General features: G+C 32.5%; 2 protein-coding genes across 3 annotated transcripts in view; one reads left to right on the top strand and one right to left on the bottom strand.

Annotated features, from left to right (window-relative positions):
* tst (superkiller complex helicase subunit twister) overlaps window positions 1-9,813 on the bottom strand; it is a 39,653-nt gene extending 29,840 nt beyond the window's left edge. Inside the window, exons 1-7 of the mRNA XM_088232026.1 lie at window positions 9,618-9,813; window positions 9,382-9,549; window positions 8,255-8,504; window positions 4,959-5,153; window positions 3,873-4,168; window positions 3,179-3,291; window positions 1,067-1,298 (exon numbers count right to left, since the gene is read on the bottom strand). Coding sequence (XP_088088152.1) covers window positions 1,067-1,298; window positions 3,179-3,291; window positions 3,873-4,168; window positions 4,959-5,153; window positions 8,255-8,504; window positions 9,382-9,549; window positions 9,618-9,650 — 1,287 coding nt within the window. The 5' untranslated portion in view covers window positions 9,651-9,813. The remainder of the gene's footprint in view (window positions 1-1,066; window positions 1,299-3,178; window positions 3,292-3,872; window positions 4,169-4,958; window positions 5,154-8,254; window positions 8,505-9,381; window positions 9,550-9,617) is intronic.
* Window positions 9,814-10,732: 919 nt separating this feature from the next.
* The window catches only part of LOC148284972 (senecionine N-oxygenase-like), a 48,218-nt gene continuing 33,722 nt past the window's right edge, over window positions 10,733-25,228 (top strand). The window contains exon 1 of one of the 2 annotated variants that reach the window (XM_088231977.1): window positions 10,733-10,878. The gene's annotated coding sequence lies outside the window, so the exon portion shown is untranslated. Of the gene's footprint in view, window positions 10,879-19,378; window positions 19,448-25,228 lie in introns of those variants that run through there. The other variant, XM_088232014.1, reaches the window with a different exon arrangement.

The following is a 25,228-nucleotide window of genomic DNA, read 5'->3' as shown; positions in this document are numbered from 1 at the left end:
AAGACATATATTCTCTTAGAAGATATCAAGCGGAATCAAAATTGGAATGGTTTCTACTCATTTTAGGCAGTGTGTTAAATTAGCGGTAAAATAAGGCTATAGAGAAGCTATAGAGAAGCCCTATCACCATGTTTCATAGAATGCAAACGATGTTGGTTAGCAACAAATTGGCGGCCATTTTGTTATGTTTGACAACATACGTGTAATGGTTCTATCGTATGCTTTTGTCGCTGTGCTTGGCTTTGTTAGTAAATAACTTGGATATTTACGTAATAATAAATAAAAATCGACAATGGTGAATTGCGGTATGTTTGGTTACAACAGTAGGAGCCTCAAAGGTGTTAAAGGAGTCAGTTTTCACAGGTAAGTGATTTAGAATATTTTCCTATGATTTACATTGATTTTTGGCATTTATTGTCCCGACATGTGTATTATGTTGCCTTAAAACTTTCCTTATATCAACATTATATCAAAATAAATTTGAATAACCCTGCAATAATAAATACACAGGTAGATATTTAAAAGTATTTACAATGAAAATTAATATCCATTTGGCAATTCTCAACCTGAGTACGGCTCATTGTTTTGCTGCGAACTGTAGCTAACTAGTCCAATAGTCATAGAATGGTTTTCCTACGTTTGGGTTCCTCTATAGCTTGGCACATTATTACTCTGAGGGTAAAACATACTCTAGATAATTATATACAAATGTTCGTGTTACACTGTTCCATGCGTGAAATATCTCACTTGTGGTACCTAAAGGATCGAAACAATGCCAATGTCATATATTTATTAAACTTATGGCAGGAAACAAAATACATGAAAATAAGAAAAAAAACTACATAGATATAGGTAATTAGATTTGTTTTTAAATCTCGATTGTCACAAAGAAAGTAGTTAAAATAATGACACTGTTTGAGAATGGCCGCGTTCAAATAAATGTTGAAATTCTTAAAGGTAGAATTAATTTAATTAAGCAGATGAAAGTTTTTTTATACTTAACTCAAAATCAGACTATTTTGGGTTATTAATCTTTTTCATTGGAGTTGAAATGAAAATTACAAACCTCTGCATTATTGATGTAATGAACTTCATCAAAAATGACATATTCTAAATCTCGAACTACATCGGACCCTCGATACAACATGGAACGCAGAATTTCCGTTGTCATGACGAGACAACTGGCCGTTGTGTTGATCTGCAAGTCTCCCGTTAATAAACCGACGTCTCCAAATGTCCGAGAAAAGTCCCGGTATTTTTGATTGGACAAGGCCTTAATAGGTGACGTGTAAACAGTTCTAAAAATAACAATTCACATTTAAGTGGCATAAGATAATAATCAAGATTTGTTTCATATTTCCTCATTGATGATTATGTACTGCATTCCAAAAACAGTTATTTAGTGACATAATTAATATTTTGATATTTACTCCAGTGTTTTTGATTTTTTGTTGTATTTCTAAATTGCAAATTACTTGCGCATGGAATATTGATTTATAAACACCCAGAGGGCTCTTACAATATTTAGTAAAGAAGCACATAAAGTACTATAGCAATTGAACGTAGTTATACAGAAAGCAGCCAGCCATAGAAAAGTGAAACTGAGATAATAGCATATTTGTAAAAATAGTGAATAATCAAATCTACACAACAGTTGGAATGTTGTTGACTTTGACAAATGATAAACAATGAATACATAAGTTTTTTAATAATATTATAAACAGGAATCTAATTACGTATTTACCAGTTTTAATAATTTTTAAAGTACCGTAAGATTTTTCTAGTGCAGAGGGTGTTTTTTGCAAATTGAGAAATGCCGTTTTTGTGATCGGCACTATTTTCAAAAGGTTTTTATTACAGTTTTTTCTATGAAAGCGGCCTGGGTGTTTTTAGCAGAACTTAGAATTGACCTTGCTGCACCCGATTCAAAATTGGGGACGGGCTGCTTTCTGCATAACTACGTTCAATTGACATAAAATAGAATCATAATTATTTCACTAAATTGTTATTATAAAACGAAAAAGAAAAGGGAAATAAGTAAAGATGAATAAAAATCAAAAAGAGGGGAATTGAGGGGATGGCCATTCAATGGAAAGGAAAGCTAAATCAAAAAGAGGAGAATTGAGGGGATGGCCATTCAATGGAAAGGAAAGCTAAATCAAAAAGAGGAGAATTGAAGGGATGGCCATTCAATGGAAAGGAAAGCTAATTTGATAGCAGCGGGAGTGGTGTGGAGCAAGTCCAACGCTCCGCATAATTATTAGCTGTTCTGTGAATGCTCACAAGGGGAGGTTTGTCCTATTGTACTGTGTCGGAGTCTGATGGTCCTTGTGAGTACACAAAAGTTTATCAGGCACAGTAATTTTGGGCAATCTATTATGGTGCATATCACTTTGTGCATGATTTAAGTCATCCCAGAGATACTTTTCCAGTATTCGGGCAGAAAAGGAAAACCGGGTGGAGATTTTTCCACCTCGTAGTGTTACTAGTGAGCCATTGGCCATGCCGAAGTCATAAGTTCGGTTCCCAGCAAGATATCTGAAATAATTATTCGGAAAGACGATTTTCACTGTATTATTTCACAGTTCCGGGGCTGGATCTTAAGCGTAAGACTGATAATCTTGCCTTCATGCATCAAATTATCAATATACAATATAATTGGAGTACCGATTCAGCATCATATGCAACACAGGGTACATATTCAGAATACACAATGATATTTTTTTTTGTGATAATTTATAAGAAAATTTGGAATAAAAGTGTAAAATTTTGCAATGAAATTAAAGTCATTTTATTGTAAAAAGAATCAAAATATTTTTTAATAAGTAAAATTCATATTCAGTTTTTTTATGAGGATACCATTTAAAAATTATAGCCCGTTGTGTGTATTTAAATGTCTGATTATTGAAATATTAAATGAAGTCAGCTGCTTTCAAAAAGTATCAATCTCTCTTTTATTGTTATTAAGATGGATATGTATGGATACAGTAAAACTCCAATTATCTGGATTAATGAGTGCTGGACAATATTCGGATATGCAAAAATCCGGATAGTTGAATCGGCTTTGGAATGGCGCCAGAGCGGCCGACAGCCAGCGCCCTTTTTTATTTGTTATTATAAAATCTCCTTAATTTTTTATTTCCTGATAATGCTCCGGATATAAGGCAAGTGTATTTACCGGGTGAAGTGCTTTTTGGAGAGAGCGATGGCATATTCGGCAACAACAGTTTTACCAGCCGACGTGTGGGCTGCTACAAATACATGACCCTGTTCTTCGAGTTTTAGAATGGCCTGGAAAATGAGACATGAATTTAAATACAAATTTCTTCAAAACACATTAAGATTAATTTACACATTTTCTCGACAATTCTTGATAGAGTACCATAATAATAATAACAGTTTGTTTACTCTAGATATTATAATGTACTGCATATTCATTTATCAATAACCTATAATGTAAGATATCGATATATATCAATCCATCATCTGTAAGAGACTAATTGTAAATTGTTCAGAAGGTGGAAAAAATCACATTTAAAATTTTTGTTAGTATTATATAAATACCAATTTTTGTCATACAAATATTATTTAAGTAAAAATAATGGTTTTTACATATGAAAAAAACATTATTTATTATTTTCCCTTTCCTGAATAATTTACACTTTGGCCCTTACGCCATTTCAAATATCCGCTTTTGAGATGTTTTCCAAGCATGCAGCTAAAACTGATAAGCTAAAATACTATTTTTGGTTGATTCTTAAAGTTTTTAACTTTTAAGAGTAAACTTTATATTCATTTTAAAAGCAGGTTAAAAGATTAAACACTAAACGAAGTCGGCATCCATATTTCATATAAATAATTGAAAAGATTACCTGCTTTTGGAAGGTATCTAACTCAAATGGAAAGTGATGTGCCATATTTGGAATTTTCTTCTCAAAGTCTTCGACTGGTTTGGAAACATCCAACATTTCTGCCCATTCTGTAGAGGGCATTTGTATCTTAAAGCCCTTTGAAGAAATATTCAGTACGGGCAAATCGGGGATAGTTTTGATGGGTTGAATTATACATTCTTCTAACAGGGTTTCATCCTCACTTGAAATTTTCGATTTAGATGGTAATTTACCCTTTTCATCATTTGTGTTTTGCACATCCGTGTCTGACCACAAACCTAGTAAACAATTAAAATTTGTATTTTTTCCTACGACACATAAAACAGGCTCTAAATTTAACACTCCTTAACATATTTCTGAGTTTTATATGGATTTGGTCAGCAATGTAGAGAGCTAATTGCAATGGGGAATCGTTGAAATGAATAAATGTCCAAGATTTCCTATCTGGGTCACATCCCACGTGGAGACAAGTATAAAATCCTCCAACTTATATTAATGGGCAAGATTAAGGGACAACGTGGTCATGGCTGCGCAATATAAGAGATTGGACCGGAACGAGGTGTGTGGAGGAGTTGTTTCGGGCAGCGCAAGAAGCCATTTTAGAATTGATCACTAACATCAGGCAAAGAAGAAGAAAATTATTCTCGGTAAAAAGTATTTAGAATCATTAAACAAAGTATTTAAAAACACATGTAAATTAAAATTTATTAAGCAGCCTTTAAAGTAGGCTGCATTACAGTACAATATAACAATGACAGTGTTTGACCTGGACGGACTGAGGTATGGCTTTCAGTGTTTTTTGATGGCCTCAATAGACTCAAAACGCCTTTTTTGAAGCGGTAATTATAGCTTATGGAACAGGAAAAAGTCAGACGGGGCCATATCAGGTTAGTTTGGTCATGGTCTATAAAATTAGTCAAGTTTTTGGCAAAAAAAAAACTTTTGCACAATAACCGCTTTGTGTGATGGTGCATTATCGGGATGCAAAATACATGAATTGTCCTTCCACAAATCTGGGCATTATATTATTTGTCAGAGGTTAAACCATTTTATTATAATACGAAATACCTTTTAGATGATTGTCTTTTTTGATGATTTCCTTAAAGTCTATATCCTCTGCATCATGATTGGCGACGCTTAAACAGATGGTATCACTCTCGTCTTCGACTTTCGTCTCATCACCGACTAGTGTAACACCATCTTCAGCAAAAAATAGTCCACCATAGTGGTCACTTTCATAGGCTGAAGGAACGCATAATAGATCTGAAAATAAAATAAAGAAAAATTTAGATTTATGTGCACACCCAAATTACAATATCCATAACTTAAAAGTGAATTGTTTTAAGAATTTAATATGGAAGTCCGCATATAAGAACAGAACAAATTAGTAAAAGCCTTGACTGTGACAATACAGATTTCAGACAAATAAGCTACATATTATTATTAGTTACTCAAATACCCACAAAAATTGCACCAACCCCGATAATGAATGGTGCAATGCATTCAAAAACTTGAAGAAGAAGTGTGAACGACAAAAGGCACAATAACCCAGCTACATCTTAAAGACTGTGTAAATCTTTTAGTACCACGATGTGATACTTGTGATCAAAGACACATTTTTAGTATCACTGTGATGTGACATTCGTCGGTCAATACGTTTATAAACGCCATTATTTACATAGTAAATAGAATATAATATATGAAGTATATCCAGAAAGTACGTCCCGTTTGACAGGTTGAAGAAAACAAGTAGATATTCAGAAAAGAAAATTATTGTGAAAACATCATTAGACCTTAAACTATTTTTCTACATAACTCACATGATTTTGTAATCATTTGTTTTAGCGCGAGCACAAGCTTTTGTATTCCCTCTTCATAAAACGTGTCGTGCAGATTATCACGACCTTCATTGAACTATCTCACCCATCTCCTTACCATTGAATCACTTATCCCATGTTCCCCGTACACCTTACAGATCTGTCGATGATTGTGGATTGGTTTACTGTTTTTCGCATTAAGGAAAACGAATTACAGACCTCATCTCACAAGCGAAAAGATTTTCAATTTTACTAGGCATTTCAAACAAGCACCACGAAGCAAACACAAGCTATCTCATAATGGTGTCATCTACTTCTCAATAGGTCAGGGTGAGTGCCACACTTAATATAGATCGGGAAAGGATCCACCGAAACGACCCGCATGTATAAAAAAACAAAACTAGAATCTGAGACCTCGCCGATGCTTCCGATCTTCAGCCCAACAGAAAATTGGATGTATTTTGTTTATTTATTTAGGACTATTTTTCTTTGATATCCACCATTGTTTTTTTGAAGGGGCATTTGCACGCAAAACATACTCTTGCGATTATGTGGCCACACTGATTATTAAACGTTCTACCCACCTGTGCGCATAGAGGAAAGATAGATACAATTTTTTTTTTTTTTTTTTTGATAATAAAAATCTAAAAAATAAAAAAAGTAGTAAAATATGTTTCGGCTCGATAAAGGGACGGATCTCCTTTCTCTTCCTTGATTGCAAAATCGTTTTATAGCCAACCTCAAAACGATTACCTTTATCACGTGGCGTCGATGGCCCAAGACGTTTTTAAATATTCGTTTTACCACTTACGAGCAAGGGACGCGATTATACTTTCTTCCGTACTCTCCCTCAAAAATCTTCTCTCGCGAATGTTGATGGATGCGGCATAATTTTCTCGTTTGTTACAGTGGTAAAACGAATATTTTAAAAACGTCTTGGGCCATCGACGCCACGTGATAAAGGTAATCGTTTTGAGGTTGGCTATAAAACGATTTTGCAATCAAGGAAGAGAAAGGAGATCCGTCCCTTTATCGAGCCGAAACATATTTTTCTACTTTTTTTATTTTTTATATTTTTATTATCGGATGAAAATCGCACCTCGAAAGAATGAAGGAACAAAAAAAAAAAAAAAAAAAATTACCGACAATGATTTAATAAAAATGAACGGCAACGGTAGCCGGCCGCGACGGTCTCTCTCCCCAGAGTCGGGTTTAAAAAAAATATCTCCCTCATTCAATCCTCTCTGGTACCCCACGTTTTTAAAAGTTTGTAAAGCAGTGAATATATTGACATTATTCACTGCTTTACAAACAGGGGATTTCACATTTTTTTTTTTTTTTTACAACTTTTTTTGCAATAGGGGAATATCACGTTTTTTATATTTTTAAAGTAATAAAGGTCTAGTAAAAAAAAATTTTTTTTGTTAATTATTAGTGGCGTGAAAAATACTTCTAAATTTGTAATTTTGAATTCCCGCAAAAACAGTCATTCCAATTCCAACAATTTCATGAATCTTGACATCACAACAACCATGGCCAAACATGTCGCGTTTTTCTACTAACATATCGTGGGCATACAAGAGAAATTGACCAAGTGACAAAATCAATAATGTTCAGCGGAGCCATTTTAGTGTTTTTTTAGAGTTCAATAAAGTTAATAAGAAAACATGATAACTTCTATAAAAAAAATAATTGAAAAACTTAGTCAATTTTACTTGTAAAATTTGTCATGAAATTTGGCAGATAATCATTTTTGTTTCGTTCATTGAGGGAGATAGTATTTTATTTTTATTTTATTACTTTAAATTATGTTTTTGGGATTTTTTTTTTCAATAATTCATTTTTTTATATTTATGAAGCTTAAATAAACACAGAAATACAAAATAAATGAAAAAGAACAAATAATTAAGAAGTGTTATGTAATAATCTAAAGAATAAATTTTATTAATTAACATTTTATAAAAAAAAATGTATCTGTCAAATACAAAACGTAGACTAATTTACTAACTACTGACTACTAACTCTTCATTGGTGACATCACCTACAAGCAAAATTAACTAACTATTACTTGGTCAATTCTTTGGATCTTCAATTTACTAATAAAAGTGACTATGTGTGTTGGTCAGTTTTACTTGTCAAAAATCTGTGAGCTTCTATCAAATGGTCACATATTTTACAAATTAAATTTTTTTAGAGTGTCGGATCGACTTGGAATTTTTACCAGTCAAGCATTATGCTAATGCGGTGTCAATAATCTCAATTTTGTCATTTTTACAAATGGTCACGTTTACTTGTATAACCACGATATTTTTATTGAATTTCTTTTTTACATTTATGTATGAAAACATTTCTCTACAATATCCATATTGATTATAAAAATACAATAAATTATTCTAAATCTATTTCATATATTTTTATCGGTAATTGTAGTATGAGATATTTCCCTATCAAAATACACGTTTTTAGTACCACAATGATATTACTTTTGATATCACAATGATATTATGACGTTGCCATGTAAAAAGAGACACTTATTTAATGACATACGTTCTCCCATAAACATGCTAGGAACATCGTCTTCTTCCAGTAAAGAATTCGGTGTGTCATGTAAGGTTATGTTCCCTTCTTGTTCTATTTCATATCCGGCAGGTAAAAAGGGGAGCTGATTAGGCATCCCTTGTGTAGATTGCTGGGGAGGAAGAGGCGGTCTTTTCATGCTCAGATCTTCTCTCCTGTTACTCTGGTAGTTGATCACCTCTTTCCAATCTATTATCTGCCCATTCGTGTTTCTGACGGGCTGGAAATATTAAATGTATAAACATAATTAAAAAGTCAAATAATGAAACAGGTGGATAAATTTAAATTTGCTGCAACAGAGAGGGAAAACATTTTTGAGAAGGGAATATGGGAGTCTAGGCATTTACAGGAGGAGTTCAATTACAATTACAACTACATTCAATTACAAGTACAGTTCAGTCGGATGAATCTCACCCGCATGATAAAGGTTTCAGCTCTTTTACTTCACAAAAGTCAACAGATGGAAGAGTTGAGGGAATGTGGATCTTCAAACAAAGGCAAAATGGTGAATGTTATCAACTATCAAATATCTAAATTTATTAAATGGTGTCTAGAATTTCAATCGTCCATGCACTCAGTAGCTGCAAGACTTGTTGTTATCTAACTTCTATTTTTATAAATTTGCTATTTATTTTGTTTTTTAAAATATCACTCCAAACTTCACTGTCAAATAAATAAAAAAATGTAAATAGGGGCTAGATTTCTTACTGTCCATGCGCTCTGTAGCTGCAAGACGTGCTGGGATATTTATTGTACAGCGCCCTTGAGGTGATTTTCACAAAAATGGCGCTATACAAATTATCCAAACATATATATTTAGAGTTTAGGTGATATTTTAAAAAACCAAATAAAAAACAAATTTATGAAAAAAGAAGTTAGATTACAGCAAGTCTTGTAGTGCACATTGACAAAGTGCATGGACGAATAAAATTCTATCAACTTAAAATTATCAATAAATTTTAAAAACTAAACATTGAGCATAATAGTAAATGGACTGGACTGGCATTTGAAGCATAGAGTGATCTTACCTTCGTGTGCCCTATGCAACATTAGGTGAGAAGAACGAACAGAGATCTTATAAAGGGAACATAACCTACCTGTAACGCTGCATGGACAGGAACACTCGGGCAGTAAAATACACTTGATAAGTCGACATCTCTTGCCCAGATATTTTGTGAGCCTTCCCATTTATGTATTGAGAGCTTTTCAGGATTGAGCAGCAAATCTCGCAACTCGTCATCTATGTCATCAATTACCGGTGGAATCTGTTGACCAAAATTAAAATAAACGAATGATCACCTTCACAAGATATCCCAAAATATTTAATAAATACTTTTATGGTTCTCCGTTGCTCTTTTGCTTCCATTTCAACGGCCCGAAGAAACCAGTATATGCTTTGATTTGCAACAATTTTTGTATTAGTATCGTTATTTTATCAACTACAAAGTCAAAAAAAGTGACAACACGTTGACATTTAATTTGACAGCTGTTCACCATAGATCATGTTCACTGTAGGTTAAATTGCGTTCAAAAACTACGCCCGACGGGATTCGATCAAAAGGGTGACGTATTAAACCCATCGATTTTATTTTACGATCATTTCCAACATAAACCTGAATAAACCATAAAATATGAATATTACATTTTGTGTGTAATGCATTTATAGTTCTCATAATATATCATTATTATCATTCCCTTTCCGCACCCACTGTTGCAGAGGGCACTGTATTGGTACACCAATCGCAGCGTAAATTGATAATTTTATTACATGAATATTCGATTGTTGTGTGGTATTATTATCAACCTTAAAATTATGCGGAGCATTAGCTTTTGTGTTCCGGATAATTACCTTAGACCGCATCAGCATAAAATGTTTTATATTCCAGAACCAGCCTGCCAATGGTTATGCCTGTTGGAAGGGCTATCTCTATGTTGAGCAATATTACTTTGGACATTGGTATTTTTCACGTCTTTGAGGGTTTTTCGTTTCAAGATTCTCTTAATTTTTCAAATGTATTTTTCTTTGGATATTATGTATACCTATGTGTTATTTTTTATATATATATTTTTTATGTGTATGAATTGAGATATTTCATTTCGTAATGCAACACATATATAAATTAAAAAATAGAATTGAATTGAATAAATATATGACGATCGATATTACGCTTCAGGTGCCAGTATAGGGACTATGAAATATTTTAGTATGAAAACACCTTTTTAAATAAATATTTTATGTCAACCATGTCAGGAATCGAACCCGAGACCTCTTGAATGGAAGGCAAGCGCGCTGGCCACTCCACCACAAGGCCGAAAATATATTAAATATGTAAAATAATCTGAGTTCTCATTATTTTTTAGCGTTTCACCGTTTCGAAATTCTGGCCAAAAATATTAGTTTTTTTTTAGTAAATGATTGTTAATGACAAACGTTTCTGAACGAACTTCAAATGATTGTTATGATAAACCAGATAAACGGAACTCAATACTGTGAAAGTTGGTGATTTGATTTTGTAATGTGTCCAGTTTAAAATTACATTTAGAATCTTCGTTTCATAAAACAGACGTATTATTTTAGAGAACAACGGATTACAGTAAGCAAATCCACATTAATTTTGTAATAATCCACCCATATAAAATATTCTAAAAAGGTACCTATGTTACATATATCGTATTACTGCTATTTTCATTTCATTTACGTATCACACAAAAATAATTGATAGCACGCCAAATGCTAATTCTACGATTAATTGCAATTTTACGCTATTGCTAAAATGATAGGATGCTTCAAATTCTTTTCTTAGGAAAATTATAACACTTTTTGTGTTCAACTGCGAGCGTCGTACCAAATCTATGCTAATTCAGATCTGCATCAACACTAAGTCAGTGCTGTTTCAGTGCTGTATCATAGCTGTGGCAGCATACTGTTCCAGAGCTATGCCAGAGCTGTGCTAGTGTAGTTTCAGAGCTGTGCTATTTAAGCTCCTTATAGAGTAGTTCAGTCGCCTTCTGTTTAATGCGCGTATGCGGTTTCTGGACTATTCTTAATTCTATGCCTTAAATTTTTAGTAAGTATCATGTAATGTTTAGAGAAATAATATGTTTTACAATTAAATTGTAGGAAATTTTGTATTTTACAAAAAGTTTCTTCAAATATTTTTTGTAAAACGCACGACTAAAAAGTTGTTGAGCAAAAATATTAAAAAGTAACATAAAAATGGTCGTCTTGACGCTCGCACAGCTTGGTAAATTAGAGAACTTGGATTTTTAATAAGACCCTAGGTACTTACAATACTTCCAAAATCCAAAACAGGCTGACCTTTTACAAGGTAAAATGTACTTGGCCATTGAACTTTATTACGTATATATTTTTTATTGTTCGAGCTTTTGTAAATATGTGGGTAATTAGGGCCATGACCTTTCTCAAAAAATCAAAAACAAAACCACAAAAAATATTTTTTCAAAATAAGATAATCAACAGAAGTTATCTTGATTGACCCAAAATTCGCGTGGTTTGATAACGTTGCTAAATAAACCACATTATTTTTATGATAAAGTCAATATTAAATGACTAACATCATGTTGTGTTGTTGTTTACAAAACAGTGTTTTTCAAACCTTGGGTCGCGACCCCCTGGGGGATCTCTGGCATCCTGGAGGGGGGAGGGTAGCGCCAGATCTTTGAATATCTGGCACTACCTCTCCCCCCAAGACCTTAATTTTATTTAACTTTGGCCTTGTAATACAAAAAATATAATCATAACACAAATGTAAGATAATTATATTAAAAAAAAAAAAACAATTTGTTAATTTCTCTAAAATTTTATTGTACACGCGGAAACATGACTGACATGATGAATGATTGAACAACAGACTAGAAAAGTAAAGGGTCATTTAATAAGAGTAATTTAATTAATGAACTTTCAACCTAAAAAATAAAACAAACTTTATTTTATATAAAACGGATATCTTTATGTTATGATAAATAAAATTTGATGTTCTAAGATAATGTCAGTCAAATGTCCACCACGGTGTTTTTTAATCCGAGAGCTCAAATTTTCATTAGTTCTCTTATTAGATGAGCAAAGTGGCGTAAAAAAATTGACTACCCTGGCAACAATTAGAAAATGTCCATTTTGTTTTCTTTGACAATCTGACAGATGGAAAAATAATTTATTGCTACTTACACACGAAATGTGATCCCATCCTGTTTCTTTAAGATCCCAGCAGTATTTCTACACTTTAAAACGACACAACGCGGCATAGTTAAATTCAAATCAGGAGTTGCGTACTGAGTGAAGTCTACAATGAAACTAATTGGTCAAAACCATTGATTTATTAATACACTTAGATTTGAACTGAACCCAAAAAATTAATGACACTTCAACTCCGCCAAAACACCCAACTCCGCCATAAGCGTGTTCAGTACTTCTTTAACCGCCGCCCGAGTCCGGCGTTCAGAAACAATCCAAAATGCCTACCTGTGTCGTGAAACCGTATAAAAACCGTACTGATAAAATTAACAATAAAGATGGTGTAACTTTTAGCATGTTAGTTTTTATTTATATTTGTTTACATAGTCTAAAATAATTAATATTCAAAGAAAGTTTTCTCTCTAATTAATTGCAAACGGTGCGTCCACAAGAAAAAATGTATTTTAGATGCATCGCAAAAGTAAGCAAGGAACGGGTTAGAATTGTATACTGTTTCTGTAACCCTATATATAGTCTATTCCTTTTGCGGTGTGCGCGAATTTTATGGCACATCTGGAACCTACAGTAATGTTCGGTAACAGGGCTGCGCTATTTTTTTTTCGATTTAGTTTTTTTTTAAATATCCTAATGTGTTTTAAAATTAACATAATAGACATGTAAAGTTATTTTATTGATTTTTTGACACTAATCAGAAGGTAATTTTCAAAAATGTCGTCATTTTCGCAGAACAAAAGTAAACTCATCTTTGGGATTGTATAAAGTTTTTTGTACCTATTACTACTTTTTGCAAATATGTAACTATATTGCGATAAATATATGCGACGAACACCACATACTTATTATTTTACAAAATTTACGGTTTATTTGGTAATTTAGTTTGAACTTTTTATGGAATCAGCCCCAACCTATTATAGAAAATTACCTTCTGATGTATATTACAATAATTACATTTGATTCTGATAGATTCGTTATTGAATTTATATCCGTATGCAGAGACAAACCTTAAGGTGAGGAGAGTACATTCTATTGTCTTCACCTTCGGGTTATTCTCTGCATTTGAAATTAGAATGTACTTTCCTCACCTTAAGTTTTGTCTCTGCATACGGGTATTAGTTTATTTGTTGAAATTTTATCATTTTCTTTTTTTTAAAAACACTTTCAAGCTACCACACTATTATATCTGCAAGTTTGGTTTGATTGTTTGAATTTTAATTTATTTCAGCATCCCTAGATATCCAGTAAATTTCGCTTTAATTGGGTGGAAATATTTAGGGTTCTTAGGAAAGAACCAAATTGGTGTCCGGTAAACGGTTTTTTTCTTGACTTAAAATTCGTGTCATATTATTACATGCCACTAAATCCAGATTTTAGACATTATATTTCTTTTACTCGTCTTGCACGTTATAATATATTAACGTTTAATTAGTTTAAAATTGTATTATAAGTAAAACATAATATTGCTTTTACTTGTCTTGCAAATAATGTTCTAGTGTTTAAATTATGATAGTAAAAATATATACGTATGTATTTTAAAATGCAGTTCAACCAAGAAATGCCAGTCGAAAAACTCAACCTATTCTAGTATTTAATTTTTTGTACTTGTGTTATTAGTAAAACCAAATATTGCTTTTACTTGTCTTTAATGTTTTGGTGTTTTTTTTATTTATAATATGAAATTCCATTTACCTGTCTTATAAATAATGTATTATGTTTTTTTTAAATTCGTTTCATAAGTAAAATAAACTTAATTTTTTTTTAAAGTTTTTTTTTTCAAATTCGTGTTATAATTAAAACTTCATATTGTTTTTACTTGTCTTGTACATAATGTGTTAGTGTTTAATTTAAAAAAAATCTTGTTATAAGTTTAACACAATATTGCTATTTTACTTGTCTTGCTACAATGTACTAGTATTTTTTTAAAAACTTTTAAAAGTTAAATTATTAATTCGTGTTGTTAAATTAACAAGGTTTATTTTAATTTGTCTTGTAAATAATTTGTCTTAGTGTTTTAAAATTCATATAGATATTATCAAAAAAATATTTCTTACATTTGTTGTTGTTGTAAAAATTAATGTAATGATATCCTTTTTTACACTTTTATATCGATCTTGACTAATTCTGTTACAGTGTACTTATTGAAAATACGTTGACTTTTGTTTTATCGTTCTTTTATGTCACATGTTCGTTTTTGTATTGAAATATTATAATTCAAAACAGTTTTTTATTCTTATTTTCAAATAAGTACATAATTATGTACCTATATAATTTGCAAAAAAATATTTTTAATTTTATTTCGAATATAAAATATATTTCTTGTTGAGTGCCAGTCCTGTCAATGGGCGGATACTTGCCGATAGTCAAAGGGCTCTGATAGGTTGAACCGCGTAGGTGCATTGCTAAGAATTAACGGTGCGGAATTATCTTCGTGTCATTACTTTTTCTAAATAATTTGCTCTGCAAGCCAGATCTAAGTGTATTAATAAATCAATGGTCAAAACGCAAACTACTACTTTAAGAATAGTTAAGTCGCCTTCTGTTTGATGTAGGTTTCTGGACTCTTCGTAATTCTATAGATTCGACATTATAAAATGGAAACATATACGGTTTTGTCAATTCAATCTAATTTAGTGTTTTGGATAATGCTTAAGGTCGCAATAATGTTTTAAATAAAAACCATCATGTTTGGTTTCACGTGTTCGTATTTATGTTACGTAATTTGACGTTTAATAATCAGTGTGGCCATATATAAAGCTTAGTGTAGTCGCATGTTGAAAATGAAAATCCCCACGTTATATACACTAGCAATCTTTTCTATCTCATGAGAAGATTCAAAATAATACCCCTGGACTGGTACATAGATCGTAAAGCTGATTTTCTTTCTTTATGTATATTATTCCCAACTTAACACATGGAGTTGGTACTTGTGTCTCTGTAAATGCAAATAATTGAATTGTTTGTGAATTATGAAATAACAAAGAAATAAAAATGAATATCTGTCTAGTACCTACATTAAATTTACCTACTACTCGTACCTGGGTACCTATATTTTGTCCGTCCAGAAAATTGTCTTTGTTTCGCAAAAGGGCTTTCCGGTGGTTAAGTTAGTTATGTATGCGGCCAAGTGTAAATTTAACAAGGTGACCACACACGGCAGTACTACTTGGTAGTACCTACCCTTGTACTGTAAAATATGATAAATTATTATGGCAACACAAAGCATGTTGTGAACTCGACCGCAAATTTAAATTGGGAACGAAATGCAGAATAACGAAAATGTAGTTTTTTTGACATTTTTCAAAAATACCATAGATTAAATAAGATTTTTTACAATTAAGTTGGCATTATTTAAAAGCTGTTAAGTAATAATTTTAACTTATTTATAATAAAAGAATCTTCATAAAAATAATTGGAAAGGAGCTTTGATGTACAGTAAAACTGCAATTATTCGAATCAATTGGACCGGACCCCTTTTGGATAGTCAAAAATGGATTTTTCACAAAAAAGGGTCTATTTTAATTTATTACTATATGTTAAAAATAGGGAAAAAAACTATTTTTTAAGAAAAAGAGTTTTTGATTAATCAAATGAAAATGCAACACTTTTACATGTTAAACGTAGTTACAAGTGCTGTACATTAGTACAGTATGTGCAAACCGTACTGTAAATGAAAATCATTGCTTGCTGCGGAGCCTGGAATATCGTTTTGGTAACATTGAAAATGATTACAGCGCATCTTTGATCAATTTTAATATAGAATCACTACAAAAAAGGCGCCTTAGATATGATTTAATTTTTCTTTTCAAAATTCTCAATAACATAGTTGATTCGCCGTATCTTTTACAAAATATTGGTTTCCGTTGTCCTCTTCGCTATACTAGATTAAATTCCCTTTTTTATGTACCAACTTGTAAAAACAATTATACCTCGAATTCATTCATTAGACGCACCTGTAGAAATTATAACGGACTCAGTATTGATGTAGACATTTTTAACTGCACGTTGCATTTGTACAGAAAATTTCTTCATGGGGTCGATTATTTGGGATAGTTGCTGAATGTACATCTTGAGTGGTTTATGCTATGCATATGTGCCGCATGTAATGTATATGTTTGTGTATGTTTTATATGTGCGTTCATGTGTGTGCGTGGATGGCTCGGAGTGTACATTCGGTATTTTTATTTATTTTAATTTATTACCTCCATGGAAAACGCAAATGTCAACAATTATCTTTTTTTCACTTAAAATTCTTATTTTTTTTATATTTTTTGTCACATTTAATGTTCATATCTTTTTAATTTATGAAAACTTAATTGGTCTTTTTATGTTAAAAAATTGTTGTTTTTAATACTGATTTTGTATGACTGTATGTTTTCTAAATAAAATAAAATAAAAAAATAAAATAAAATCTCGGTCAAAGTAAGCTGTTTGACTGCCATCATCCGTTTTTTGGGTAGCTAAGTCGCGCACCCGCTTGACAATGAGAAGTTGCATGTGGTCACACTCGGGCTGATGCTCCATCCACTTCAACGCAGTTTTAAGGCCGGCAAATATTTCACCAGCTGATGGTCCCGTGTCTGCTTCGACAACTTCGACATTAATGTCATCTTCCTCCTCGACACTTTCTTCTCTCACACTTTCAATCAAGTTCATCATCATTTAGAATTTGAAACCCAGGGTGTGACGAATCACACACCATCCACTCTCCTGTATTTTTAGCACTAAATTTTGAACATCCAGCAATTTTCAAAATAATGTTTGAAATTGAAAGATGAATTGAAAGAATGAATTAAAAGATGTTGAAAGGACAGTGAATGCGGGCAACGAAATGAACGGAGCACTAAGCACAGTAATTGCTTATAAAAATATGTCAATCGAAGCTAAACTGGCAGTGCACAACGGAGTTTTAGTCCCAACATTTATGCCTGAAAATGAAACTTGTAACTGGCAGAGGAGGGATGAAAGCCAAGTAAACGCGGTTGAAATGCGATCTCTTAGACGAATGTGTGGGAAATCAATGTATGATAGGGTTACGAATGATGCAATCAGGCGAGAGTGTAAGTCTGAGTCGAGTTTAATTGATAAGATTAAGAAAGGGTGTCTGAGATGGTTTGGTCACGTAGAACGAACGGACGACAAAATAATGGTAAAATAAGTATATATGACGAAAATGAACGGTAACGTGAGACGAGGATGACCAAGGAAGACGTGGCATGATCAAAATCCAAACTCAATCTTAATCTTAATCAAGACCAAAATCTTAAGTCTGGTCATGTCAAAAGCAGACAGAACCGAAGGGCATGTACGACAAGATGTATGAATGTGAAAGAAGTTAGGAATATATGCCAAGATAGACGTGTGTGGCTGTCCATTCTCTCTGCCTACACCTACTGGGAAATGGAGTGATGGTAGTAGTAGTAGTAGTAATGTTTCTGAATTCCTCAAACGATTCTCCTGTCTCTTCACTTTCCTTTTCTTGAGCTTGAGGATTCTGAAAGCGATTCCGATAGTCAGAGTTCGGATAATTGGAGTTCTATTGTATATGTACTTATTTAATAGAGACATTCTGGATATTGGCGTTCTCAGAAGCGTGTACTTTGCTCTGTTTCAATTCGCTGCAACCTGTGGAATAATTGGCTGGGGGGGTTGTGCCGCATTCATTTTAAAGACTTTTATAGTTTCACAGAAATTATTACTAAGAATCATATTCTGGCGCCCTCCGACATACCCGTCAGAACAGTAAAGTTGTTCCAATGCATGGAGGTACTGGATGGTACACAACTCTACTTAAAAGAAGCGCTGACACACTTTTGTTCAAACAATAAGGAGAGATCTCAGCAAAATGTTCGTACGAGGCACACCCAAAACTTGTATGACTTTTACTAAGAGGCACCTCTCATTTATCGCACCGAGAGTGTTTAATATTTTGGAAGAGCGTATTAAGCTCTTAAGGGTAAAAACGATTTTAAAGAGATGAGTTAAGGATTGCATTTTCCTCAGCGGAAGGGATTTGAGTAGGAAACTCTGATGATTTTCCAAATGTTTGACTTTCTTTTTTCTCATTATTTTTAATGTAAATCAAATTTTTATATGAATTATTTTCATATCCACGTGTCATTTAATTTTTTATTATGTTTCTGATTTTGTATGATATTTGTTGGGATAAGTTTGTTTTCATTAATTATTCCCCCCAACTCAACGTAGGACTTTGGTCCCATGGAGTTGGGACTTGTATATCAAAATAAATTACCGTTAAAATATTAATTGAAATTAGAAAAAAAATATTTGGAATTTCAACATAAAATACATATACGATTAATATAAAAATCAAACACTGTTTTGAGTCAACCGAAAACTTTATCTTATTTTTAAAATATAAAAACAAAAATTCTGTGACAATTGTTTCGCCTTGTTAGGGTATTTTCAAACGAATGTGAAGATTAAATAGAAGTTTTGGCATTTTTGGACACAGTGCGATGTATGCAAACTTGATTCTACACGACTTCTTGTATGTTATAATTATATGGTTCTAGTGCTATAATCCAGGGAGAAAATAATGGAATACGTTTGTATGAAGCAAAGTCAGACAGCGTTTCCTCTTAACCTTTCTGAGGAAACCAATCACTGTAAAATTGTGAGGAACGCTCTAAAATTTTTGTCTTTAAAAACGTCTCATTCGTGTTTTATGATTTATTAGGGCCAAAGTTAAATATGTACAATTGTATATAGTACGTATTATCTTTTCTACAGAATAAACAGAATTTTAAAATAACCTTGCATTTTTATTTACTTGTGAAATCTACGTGTCATAAGAATGATATAATATATAAATATAGTATGTAGGTACATATTAGGTACGATTCATCTCTAATCTAGTGTGTTCACATTATGTGACAACCAAAGCACGTTCTGTGGGATACCTCATCTTTATTGAAGTTATTCTAAAATATACGGTGAGCGAAAATTTTGGATAACTCAGATTACTGTTTTTAGTGATTTTAGAAAAGTAGATCTAAATTTATTGCAACAGAGAGGGAAAACGATTTTGAGAAAGGCAGCGCCTTAACCAGACTTTGTGATAAGGGCAGGCTTAAAAAATGTTAACAGTGCCTCGATTATGAACGCTATCTTCATCTGTATATATCGAGACGGTATGCTTAACTTCTGTACTATCTGTATCTTACCTCGGTATGTTCTACCTACTTGTCATATCGACATTATATGATCGAAACAAGCCAATGGAATGACCGCAAACAATTAGTCCGCGTTCCTTACGTCATTAACATTTAAAATAGTTTAGTCATTTATAGTTTAAATGGGCTACTGTAATAAAAAGTGCTCCCTTCAAAGCGATTATAAACTCCAATAAATCCCAATTCAAGCAAAAATGCTCGCTTGAACATGAATTTTGTATGACTTTTGGAAATCACCGAGACTGTATGTATCTACTGATCAACTACAAAGCCGACTCCTTTAACGTCTCGATACATACACTCGGAAAGATAGTAAAACACATGGAAAAAATAAAATAACTAAAGAATTTTTTTAGAGTGGAAACTTTCTAACGCCTAGATACTATTATTTGTTAATAGGATAGAATCTAGCGACATTATTTTCATATCTAGGCGTTCGTTTTATTAAAGTGACAGTTATGTCGAAATCTAATTCGACTTCAAAATTGACTTACTTCTCTCTCATATTTTTAATAGGCTTTTAAGAAAAAAAGTGCCAACCTCAAAACGATTAAAAATTTTAATAAATCATAATTAAAGGAAAAGTTGCTCGGTGGAACAACATTTTTGACACTTTTAACGCGTAGATAAACGTATCGAGGGGTTCTAGACCCGTCGGTATAAACCGATGTACTTACATCAAAACTTGATGGTGGGGGGGGGTATCGGTAGTGTACCATTATAGTCGGTCGGGAGACTTTTATCTTAAACTATGACGTCATACTGAAGCTATGTCATTTTAGAGTGTAGATATGTGTACCGTGACGTACGCTTCCCCTTGTTTCATATCGATGTACCTACCCAAAACTTGAAGGTGGGGGATCGGTAGTATATCTTTATAATCGCTAGAGGGAATAAATCTTCAACTATACCGTCAAGGTGAAGGTATGACGTCTTTATCTTCCCATCATAATTAGAAGTCCAGGGCAGCATCAGTTGCCAGGTTAGAACTTATCTAGCCGGTCGGATTCAAAACTGTTAGTTATGTCAGAATGTAACTCGACTTCAAACTTCTTTAACTTATTTCTCTCTTATTTCAAAAAGGCTTTTAAGAAAACGATTCAAAAAAATTGTAATAAAAGCAAAAACTGCTCGGTGGAACAAAATTTCGTCACTTTTAATGAGTAGGTATGTATAGTACCGTGCGGTACTTGACCTGTCGGTACATACCAATGTAACTTGCAGGTGGGGGATCGCTTGTGTATCTTTGTAATCGCTAGGGAGAATTTATCTTCAACAATGAAGGTATGTCACTTTAGTATGTAGATATGTGTATTTCTATTATGATTGAAATGTCAACACTGAGCACTGACCGGTTCTTTGTATAATGAATAATGCCAAAAACGTCCACTTTAAACGCCACATGTCCTCTGTGATACATAATAATATGTCAACGGTGTCATATCAAAGAAAAATAGTCTTTCGGAAATAATGTTCGAAATACTAATTTCCAAATGCAGAATCACCAAATAATATTTCTAAGCTGCAAGCTTGTTTTAGTACTAATAAACCGGGACTGCGTTAAATAGGTATGTAAAATATAGTGTACTTTTTTGTATGGAGGAATAAGCTGAGGTAATCGGCTAGTTTCATCGTTCACTGAGAACGGTATGGCTGCTGGGCGCACTTTCTAGATATTTTTTGTTTGAATATATAAACGGCGGTGGTGATTTATTAAAAAACACATTTTTTTCCATAAAAAAAGTTACTTTAAAACATTATTATCAAAAGTAAAATATAATGGTAAGCTGTACATAATCGCTTATTTGGACGATTCGCCTCTATGACCTCATCATCTCAGGAGAACAACTAGTTTTCTGTAATACATATCTTAGGATCTCTTTAAAGATGCAGAAGAAGAAGAATAGAATATACATATTATTTTTTTACGATTAATTTCTATGCTGGCCATACATTTTTGAATACCCTATATCATTGTAAAAAAAATACCTGCGTCTGGGATATTCCTAATTACCTGTTATGAGTAAATTCCTTTGAATGTCTGTACCATTTTGCTGTCGAGTTTGATCTTCAATCTCCAAGAGTTATTGAACTCTGCGGTTCTGATTGAAATATATTGAATTTAAATCTAGAGGTCACATATCAGTCACGAATCACGAACGAATCCCGTATACAATGGTAGATTCGGGATTATTCCGGAATAATTTAGTATGTCACGCTACAGGTAACTCACTGTAATTATTGTTTGCAGATTTATCACTCCGGTATGTTAATCATTTTATAAATTGTTATTGCTTAACAATATTTTGAGTTTGTCCAATTTTTTGTAGACAAGGACTGGATTCAGCTCCCCTGATAAATTACCTGGTCCATGAAGAAGTATAGAAATTGAAAAAAATAATATTTTCAGGCGTTGCCTAGTATGTAGGTGAAATAATATTTTTTTTATTTATTTACTTATTTATTTAATGCACAAAATACACAATTTTACATAGACACAATTATATGTTTTTTATGTCCCGACTTGTTAGAAAATTCCGTGTTAAGTCGGGACTCTTCGATATATAAATCAAAAATATTTATTGACATATTAAAACAATATACAGGTAATCAAAAAAAATATGCAAAATAATCAAAACAATATACAAAATATACAAAATAATAATAGAAAAATAAAAATAATAAAAATTTATAATACATGTCGAAAATGGAATCAAAAGTTATATAATAATACGTATGACAGTGATGACATACACATATACGATATACGTATATGGATAATAATGAAAACAGCAGCGATGTTATGCATTTATTCCCGAAGCAATCTCATACAGTGGTCTCTACCCCTCGATACAATCCAGTTATGGATCTTCATCTTAAATATGGACGTTGTTTTGGAGAACTTAATATGTTCATCCAAGACGTTGAACACTCTTGGAGCTATATATGAAAAGTGTCTCCGAGCAAACATCGTACGCGTTCTCGGTATTAAGTAGTTTAGGTTACGCGAAAGCCTTGTACGGGCATTCTGTTGGGACCTCCTTCCGTAGTCGCCTGACCAGAAAACTGTCAATACATTCTTGATATAGATTTGACGAATATCAAGAACTTTTAACAATTGAAATAATGGTTCAGATAGGTAGGTCGGAGGGCACCGAAACATAACTCTAAGAATAATTTTTTGCGTCTTGATTAGGGGGTTCATGACAACTGTCGAGCAACCTCCCCAGCCAATTATGCTATAAACAGCCACCGATTGAAAAAGCGCAAAGTAGACATTTTATGTATGAGAACATTCTTCCACAATATCCATATTGATTTTGAAAACACAATTGATTTTTCTAAATCCATTTCGTATGCTTTTATCGGTATTCGTAGTATGTGATATTTCCATATTGAGTTATGGTTACGTCGCAGAAGTCTTGGACAGATCTGATATCGAACTCCGAAGTCATAAGTCGACCGAGAACGAAAGAGAACTTAACCGCCATAAAAGTTCGTAAAATTTCGTATCTGGGGCATAGCGAGGAGAAAAGTACCACTTGCTTCATTTAATTTTGAAGGGCAAGATTGAGGGTCACCGAGGGGCTGGAAGAAGACAGATGTCCTGGCTGCGTAACATACGAGACTGGACTAGCTTCAGGACTGTGGAGCAGATTTTCCGGGCAGAACAGGACAGAGAGACCTTCGCCAGAGTGATTGTCAAAGTTGGGGATAACTGACAGCAGTGACGAGCGGTGATTTTTTTTATAGGTAATCTACAGAAAATGCTAATTAATTTTTACATAAATAAAAGTCCATAATATAGACAAAAATAATATATATTATTATTCTTCAACGCTTTGTGGTCAAACATTTTAATAAATGTTATTAAATATTTGTATATAACCACTTACCGACTTTTCTATGACTACCGGTTTCGAGACGTACCCGTTTCTTAGTGCATGTTTGTCCTAATCAGTGCATGTGCTTATTAAAATGCATGTCGTGTTGGTTTTATATGTTTGTGCAACAACTATGCTGAAGGTGTATAGTGGGTTTTACATGTTGGTTTGATTGGTGTCCTGACGAAGAGACGGGTACGTCTTGAAATCGGTAGACATAGAAAAGTCGGTAAGTGGTTATGTAAAAATATTTAATAAAATTTATCAAAAATAATATAATTATAAATGGCTATTTTTTTCTATCGTTCTGTGAAAATCAAATGAAACAACAATTATTATTACCTTCGCGATATACGTAGCTTTGATTCTACACTATTTTAATACAAAACTTGTATAAAAGTGTATTGAAAAATACCACAATGACTTTCAGCAGATACATATTTCCATTATAATTTAAATGTCAACATTGAGCACTGACCGAATCATTTAAAATTAATTATACCAAAAACGGCCACTTCGAACGCCACATGTCCTATGTGAAACATGATATGAGAATTGTATCACATCAAAGAAAAATAGTCATTCGGAAATAATGTTTGAAATACTAGTTTCCAAATAGAGAATCTTCAAATAATATTTTTAATATGCAAGCTTGTTTAAGTATTACAAAACCGCGACCTAGTTAAAGATGTAAAATATGGTGTACTTTTTTGTATGGAGAAATAAGCTATAGTAATAGACAAGTTTCAACGTTAACTGAGAACGGGCTGGGCGCCTTTTATATATATATTTTTTGTAGGTAAGTATAAACGGCGTTGCTGATTTATAATAAACATAAATTATTTTATAAAGTTTATATTTGAAGCACTAACTTCTTCAAATCATCCAATTGCCCATTAACATTCCGCATTCCATTCAATGATACATAGGTTAATTAACGTTCTACTAGATGATACTAATTTTTAAAAAGAACTTAATACAACAAAACAGATTGCTAATAATAATGGATATAATGAGTACTTAATTGATAAAATATTAAATCAACAACAAAAACGTAAACTTATAAATAAATATTTATATTCGACCCTCACAGTAAATAAAGCAAACCCACCTAAACAATGGAGGCGGATTCTTTTTATAAATGACATTTTTTCAAAAAAATTATCTAATTCCCTACCATCAAACATAAAACCGGCTTTCTACACAACTAATAATATGGGAACATTGTTAAAACATCACAAAAACAAAGTTCATAAATATAATAAATCTTGGATATACCAATTAAATTGTGATGATTGCGATTCAATCTACATTGGAAAAACTAAAAGAAACTTGAATATTAGAGTAAAAGAACACTTACGATGCTTAAATAATAATAATTTTTCTGAATTCGCAAATCATCTGATAGAAAATAATCATAACTTTAATAAAGACACTGGACTAAAAGTACTTCATGTTGAAAATAAAATATTAAAATTAGACAACTTAGAAATCTTAGAAATTAAAAAAGCGATTCATAATAAGAAAACAATAATTAATAACCAAATAAAAAATATATATTTTAGTCCTCTTCTGTCTAACTTCGAAAATATTGATATCAAATTACCACCCGTGTAAGGAAAAAACGACTTAATTTATTGGGTCCCATGTAGTATTT

The sequence above is a fragment of the Micrasema longulum genome, unplaced genomic scaffold, assembly GCF_059751315.1.
Source record: "Micrasema longulum isolate JH-2025_06_02 unplaced genomic scaffold, ASM5975131v1 h1tg000072l, whole genome shotgun sequence".
NCBI lineage: Eukaryota > Metazoa > Arthropoda > Insecta > Trichoptera > Brachycentridae > Micrasema > Micrasema longulum.
This window is presented reverse-complemented; position numbering and strand designations above follow the sequence as displayed.